General features: G+C 33.1%; 1 protein-coding gene across 1 annotated transcript; it reads right to left on the bottom strand.

The window, feature by feature from the left end:
* Positions 1-1,292: 1,292 nt before the first annotated feature.
* LOC133316182 (uncharacterized) lies at positions 1,293-6,168 on the bottom strand. The gene is made up of 9 exons (XM_061517905.1): positions 5,950-6,168; positions 5,568-5,648; positions 5,015-5,135; positions 4,798-4,892; positions 3,909-3,980; positions 2,800-3,048; positions 2,530-2,638; positions 2,186-2,372; positions 1,293-1,736 (listed from the first exon to the last, which is right to left on the bottom strand). The coding sequence occupies exons 1-9, from the start codon at positions 5,971-5,973 to the stop codon at positions 1,649-1,651; spliced, it is 1,026 nt and encodes a 341-aa protein (XP_061373889.1). The 5' UTR covers positions 5,974-6,168; the 3' UTR covers positions 1,293-1,648.
* Positions 6,169-7,303: the final 1,135 nt, after the last annotated feature.

Raw genomic sequence — 7,303 nt, 5'->3', positions numbered from 1 at the left:
ACAGAGACAATTTGTCAGAGTTAAATGTACATTCTACCCCTTTTATTATAACTAGTCAATATGATGCTCTTCTTTTTATTGTTATAATTGTAATGCAATAACCCCTGCATCGTTTATTAACATGTTGAATCCAAAGGAATTAACACAATTATTCATGGAAAATGTTTTTCTCATGTCGCATGAGATAAATTATATCATGCAATACACAAAAAAGTGAGTGTGACCCACGAAGAAGAGGAAGAAGAGAGAGAAAAAAAAAGTGAGTCATATCCACTTTTTTGTGTGTTGCATGAGACAAATTGTCTGATGCAACATGATAAAAACATATCTCATTATTCATATATTAAAACAAAGGCTTTAATAGCTCTCATGTTACTGCAGATCAGAAAATTTGCAGCAACACGTACTTTCACTAGGATCCGGTTCCGTATCTTGAATTTTTTTTATTTCAGGATCCGGCTCCGTATTTTATGTAAATATATTTGTTGCAACTTTTTCCATCAGCAGTGACAGTAGAAATGAGGAACCCTAAAAGAAATTGGATTTAACTATCCTAAAATGATGGATGTATTTTAGAAGAAAAAAGCGAAATTATAACAGTTGATTGAAAAATTAAGGAAGTAGATTTTAATAATTTTATAATTTATAATACACGTACATGCATTTTATCATAATCCTAACCATTGATTTTTTAATCAACAGTTATAATTATAAACTTTTTCCTGAAAGGTGCGCTTTTCATTTTAGAACAATCAGATTCAAAAGGACGTGCGATTTGGGTTTGAAAGTTGAGGTTCAAAGGGAAAATGGCAACTAGAGGATTGTGTGTTTGAGATAGTAATGTTAATTATAGCAAAAAAATATTGGAGGATTGTGTTTACTGATATACGGATTTTTGTGCCCTAGTTGCTTTCTTAGGTTACATTTACATAAACGATTACATGTAAGGCACCCCCAAATGTTGACTTCACAACTTTCTAGTTTGTATTATTTTATCCCATTGCTAACTATGATTTGTAGGATCAAATAAAATATCCAACCTAAACATGTTCAAGGTGCAAAGTTTCAGCATTTACTTCTCATTTTTCCGATGGCACTGATATATACAGCTCCAAGATGAGTCCTACTCCTAACCAAAATGGTTAAAGCTGTTAGCACTCGGCATCCTCATTGCAGATGGTCATCTTTTCAGATACGTCCTCCTTATACCTCCATCAAAGAAGGAATTATGTATGACAACTTTTATGAGCTTATTTTGTATAAAACAACCACAAATTAATGTGAGCTGGCTAATAATGTGCGAATTATATTTGAAATGATGAGACTAATTGGTCTTCAAGGTTTATGGATTACAGATGATTACAACTTAAAACCAATTAAGAGAATAATATTTAAATCTGAATCTGCAATTACATTCCAAATGGACACCAAAACTGAGGGTAAAGAGCAAAATGGCTGACAAGGATTTTATGTAGCATGTTACTGCCGGCATCACACGACAATTATCAACCAGGCACTTGTATGTTTGCCAAAAACATCAACTGGTCCAAATAAAGAAGCCAAACAGATAAGCAGCAGAAGCACTTGTAACCAGAAATATGGAAAATGGGAGCCACTGAACATCTCCGGACTTTCAGAGCCCTCCATGTCAAATTTGTTCATCATTAAGAAGCTCTTCCCCTGGACCCCGTTGCACTAGTCTGTAATACAATATACCCATAGTTGCCATGCACGCCCTGCAAATAGATCACAATAACTTCATCAGCTAAAGACTAGCAGTATGTATCACACATGAAACTCCATATAACTGAGTTTCTATACATGATTGTGGAATTAAAACATCACTGTTATCACTATGATAGCTTTCTTTTTCTTCTGAAGGCAAGTAGGTAATAGTCAATAAATATATCTTAGATAATGGGCAAGTATTAACTTACATTAAAACAGCCTACAAGTTACTTTCACCCTGGTAATGTACCACTCGCTGCGATAAAATGCCAGCTCACTTACCCAGTTGTTCCCCACTTACCCTAAACATTATTACTCAAAGGGAATTACCAGTGTGACCCAAATATAAATTTAATTGCACTAATTTCAGATCCCTGATTTTTCATCTTTCCGCCTCTAAGGCACTTCCTACTTTGGGTTATTACATATTATAGAGGAAGATAAGCAAGAACTATACATAATTGCAATCAGGAGAAGAATTTTTCTGGGGTCCATCCTTGATGATCTTTGGTGCCGTGTACGACCTTCTGAGGCTTCGGTCGCATTTGATGCATCTTTCCTTGGGGGTGCAGTCACTGGTAGAGTAGGTAAAGCACTAGACCAGAAAGGGAGCAATGCTCTAAGAAACTTATGGTGGAACGGACCTACACTTTCAAAGATGAAAGTTTGAATTAATAAATTGAAGTAGAAAAGGTTCTCTATGTGAGAGCAGAGGAAGCCTAAGTAATCAGAGGAAGGCATGTCAAATCTTAATCACACAATTTTACAATATTAAAAATTCATTCAAAAATAATATATCACCTCTTTTTGTATACTTTTTACGATTCGCATCTTCATCATCAGCATAATATGAGATTTCAGAGTTCTGTCGTTCAACATGGAGTGAGCCCTTCCTTGTGGTAGCACCGGGCTAAATTGTTTACAATAAGAAGAAAATTATATAAGAAAAAATATCAAATACATGAAAGAAGATAAACTCACACTGGAATAAAACGAGAAAATTCAGGCCTACTTATTAAAAGGACAGATAAATGCAAAAACAGAATTAGTGCATTGAAACAATCCTCTTACACCAACAGGGCTTGAGCCTTTCTTGAAATTTGCTGCTGAATTAGGACTATCTATCTCCACGATATCTGTCACCAAAAGTTTAGAAGGTTCTGATCCAGTTGCATGTGAGTATCCATCTACTAAGTCTGAGTTTCCATGATTTTCCCTACTAATCAATGGATCTGAAGCAAAAGCAGGTGGAGGACTACGCGATTCTGTTACAGACAATGAAACTGGATGATTTCCAAAGATACTTTTTTCCATACCAGTCTGCACAAAAAACAGATAAAAACTAATGAAAATTCTATTTATATAATGAGGAGAAAATAGACAAGGAAAATAACTCCTTGCGCCAAAAAAAATGTACATGTGCATTTATATAATTAAAAGAAAGGCAACTTTTCCACATCAATAATCAACAATTTACCACTATAATCATAGATCAGTGGTACAGCACAACTATTGAGCACCCTCCATTTAATTAAAAATCAGACATGATGCCTTGAATGAGTTTTCCAGATGGTATATCAAATAACCCTTAACATAATCTCTTCCATGGTGACCAAGAAGTTTCTGAACAAACATGAGATGAGCATGAAAGAGAAACTAGTAGTATTGAAGTATATGAATAGTCCAAGCATATGCAAGTAACATAAATTCTTGTGTTTGGTCTGATTGGTCCTGACACTGAAGCATATTGGCATTCCATATTATACCATTTCATAATCCTCAGTTAATAAACCAGAAGACCAACACAGATCTGAGACAACAGGGATATAGACATGGACATGGCTTCATTTTTTAACTGTCCATGGTTCACATGTCTCAAGCCTATGCATCCCAAATGGCCAAACTCACAATACTATGATTGCTGTGGATTTCTGGCTAGTTATTCTCCAACGATAAAGATTATACCAATAAAACCCTCAATTTGCCAACTCATTTCTAATCTATATTCCATAACTGTGACAATTGAATATATTTTTAAATGGCAACATAAGACATCACTACATCCGTTTATGACTGCAAGGTTGTTCCAGTTTTTGTATGTCAAGAAATATACCTTGGTATAATCTCATAAAATAGTAAAATAAGTTACCCCACCAAATAGTATCCATTTCACAAATCACCTGCATGATAGCTTCCTTCAACTTGGTGTGAAGACGAGATGCCGAATCTTTCACGCTTTTGGGAGGCCATATCTGCACGAGTTATTTCACCCAAAATGAGACATCGAAAGGAAAGGAGACTTTTTGCCATACAAGTGCCTGAAGAAAGTTCTAAAAGATGAAAGCATAAGTTCAACAAGTCACGTGTATGTAGCTAGAGTACCAATTTTCAAAATTAATTAACCGAGCTTCTATTTTACTATGCAACTATTTTCATGATAAGTTTCGTAAGACAAGCCATTAGATAATGGTTTTAAGCAAGCACTAACAAATAACAATTTCCTTCTGGTGATTCTATCTACATCACAATAATTAAGAAATTCAGTTTAAAAAGAGAATGAGTAAAATGAAGAGAGAGAGAGAGAGAAATAAAGGTTAGAAATATTGCATGTTGTTTTCTTTTCCCTTTTTATACATGTCGCTCTAGGCTCCTATAACACCATGAACCAAACGTTAATTTTTCAACATAGTTAGGCAAAATCAAGAAAACTTTCAGTTAAGATTAATTACAACATAAGTACAACAAGTCATGACAATATTTGCTAAGACAAACCGTCAGTTTAAGGTTTTAAAGGAGACACTAGCAATCCCCTTTTTGGAGTTTCTATCTACTGTCGATAATTAGGATAAAGAAAGAAAGAAACATAGGAAAAGAACATAACATGTTTGTTTTCCTGTTCGCATATAATGCTAAAGGAACCTAGAACACTGTGAACCATACTTTGACATTTGAACTTAGCTAGACAAAAACCATGTACTGCCTTTCAGTTAAAAACACATATATTAACACACTACTTTCAACCAAAAATCTTACTAAAGAAGAAGGAAATCATTTGAAGGTAAATCTTACCGAAGTGGAACATGAGGGACACACATATCCTGCTGGAGCAGTATGTGGGGGAAAACTCTTGATATGTGAGACCAAGCAATTTGTGTGGATAACATCTATTTACAAAATTGAAATTCATAACATGTAATCAGTTCAAGGTGATGTTGATGTTGAATATGTAATCAGTTCAAGTTCAACAGGATTTATTTCAAAGGAATACATAAACGAGATCACATACGCAAGCAACCCAGTCGAGTAGTTTGAGATCCAGTCCCTTCTTGTAAAATAGCTTCACATTGGCAGCATTTAGGGGGCCAATCATACTCCCCATCTATAACCCATTCTGAATAAGTCCGGATCTATGAAAGACAACAAAACAAACAAGCTCAACCCCATAAACTGTACAGTTTGGTACATACATATTTGGACAAATCACGAACCTTATTATTTGTTTGAGAAGCCAAATGAGGAAAGAATAAAAGAAATGAAAATTATTAATGTATAAATATTGTATCAAATCAAGATTCATATCAAATTTCCTTTCCATCTTTTTGATATTCCCAAAATAAAGGCTAAGATACATCTACAACATGGTCCCTGGTAAAACTCAAGACAAAACTAGAATCAAATGTAAGTATTTGACCATGAAACAATGACAAATTTTAATACATTAAACGAAAACAAAACCATATTGAAATTGGAATTGAAGAAAGAATGAGCAAGAGAACAAGGCCAGGTTTGCATAAATTCGAATAGGATAATAATAAAAGATACAAATTGAAAAAATTTACCACGCAGATTTGGTGCTCCGGGAAGCAGATACATTCTCCGCAGACAGGAACTTTGTGCACGAAGCAATATAACTTAGTAGCCTAAAACACCAAAGAAAACACACCACATAATACCATTAGTTCTAATTCTAAGCAAGGAAATGGGAAACAACAATCATGGCTTTCCATCACGCATTTACATATAAAAAATATTAACATAAATCAAATAATACAAAATGCAAAAGCTCGTAGATCACTCGTAATTGATCTGAATTTACGATACCAATCCGATCTACATACCCAGCTAACAAATCAAGCATAATTGGCTAAACCAAATTCGGGGTTTTGAAAAGAAAAACAAAAGGGCACGAACTGTAAGCGGGGAAAGAGGAAAGAGCGAAACCTTGCGACATTTGCAGACCACCATTGCATTGAAGGGTATAATCCAATTGAATCTGATATGATATTGAAAGCTTCTGAAAAATTCAGGTGGATTCGAAAAAGAGATTTGAAGAGAAGAGCAAGATCAAATAATCATAATTACGAAAACAGAATTGCTCGAAGTTTGATTCACTGATATTGTTCCTTGTGTTGATAACAGGTTCAGCTCACTGCGAACAAAAACCCCTCTCTTACGTATGACAATGAGATCCATTTGAGTTTTTATTTTTACTTTTATTTTTTTCATCTCCTAATTAATTAAGGGTTAGGATATTCTAACTAACAAACAATGCGTTACTATCAATGCTACTACCAATCAATTTCATCGTTAGATCGATTATGTTCATCTAACGGTTATATTTATTTTCATCTTTGAACATTAAATATTGGAAATCATAACCATACAAAGGTGAAAATAAATTAAAATATTAAATATGAAAAATCATAACCATGTAAAGATGGAAATAAATATAACCGTTGGATCAACGTAATCGATCTAACGATAAAATTGATTGATAGTAACACTAGTTGGTTGTTACAATATCCTTTTTCATTAATTAATTCCATAGGCAAAAATAAATAAATAAATAAAAAATCAACTAGTCACGAATTTAGGCCATAGTTGGATTTATTTTTTTTTGTTTCTTCGACCGATCATCTTTTAAATTAGTCCAGTTTAAATACTATTAGACCCGCGATTCTTCTAAAATCATTTTTTTTTTCATTTTCAGGACTTAAACTCGAGACTTCTTAATAAACACAAGCTTCTTATCTATTTTGTGTTTAAAGGCCATAGTCCTATTAGCATGTAAAGTTTTTGCATTTTTATAATTATTTATAAAGATAAAAATATTATATTCTTCTATATATCAATGAAATTATGATTGTAATTACGCAATTAATATTTGTACTGCAGATGGAAAAACTAAAGTTAATTACCAAAAAATTATAAATTAAACTAAGGTTGATGGAAGTTTTTCTCATGTCATATTTTTTGGCATGAGCTGTATTTTCTATCAAGAAAGGAAGAAGAAACAGATAAAATCAGTATAAAAATCCTAATATGATTTTTTTTTATTTCATAATTCGTAAGGACTAAATAAGAAACAATCAAACTATGTTGTTATTTATGATTTTAATGAAATGATTTTTTATTCTTTAATTTCCCATGTTTAATCTTAATTGTATATAGGTTGCTCAGAGAGTATAAAAACAGGGTAAACAACTTCTGTTTTCAAAGGAGAAGTTTTTTTTGGTGCATCACTCACATTTCACAAGCATTGAAATGTGTGATATATTTTTTATTTTGTTTTTTT

The sequence above is a fragment of the Gastrolobium bilobum genome, unplaced genomic scaffold (genome assembly GCF_033153095.1).
Source record: "Gastrolobium bilobum isolate Gb01-03AN ecotype WA unplaced genomic scaffold, APGP_CSIRO_Gbil_v1 utg25868, whole genome shotgun sequence".
Lineage (NCBI taxonomy): Eukaryota > Viridiplantae > Streptophyta > Magnoliopsida > Fabales > Fabaceae > Gastrolobium > Gastrolobium bilobum.
Note: the sequence above shows the minus strand (reverse complement) of the source record. Positions and strands in the feature narration are given on the sequence as shown.

Coding starts and splice junctions, on each gene's coding strand:
- LOC133316182 (XM_061517905.1), bottom strand. CDS start 5,973: ATGGTGGTCTGCAAATGTCGCAAG. Junction 5,136..5,567: donor CGGAGCACCAAATCTGCGTG/GTAAATTTTTTC, acceptor TGTCTTTCATAG/ATCCGGACTTATTCAGAATG. Junction 1,737..2,185: donor CTTCTCCTGATTGCAATTAT/GTATAGTTCTTG, acceptor ATCTATTTGCAG/GGCGTGCATGGCAACTATGG.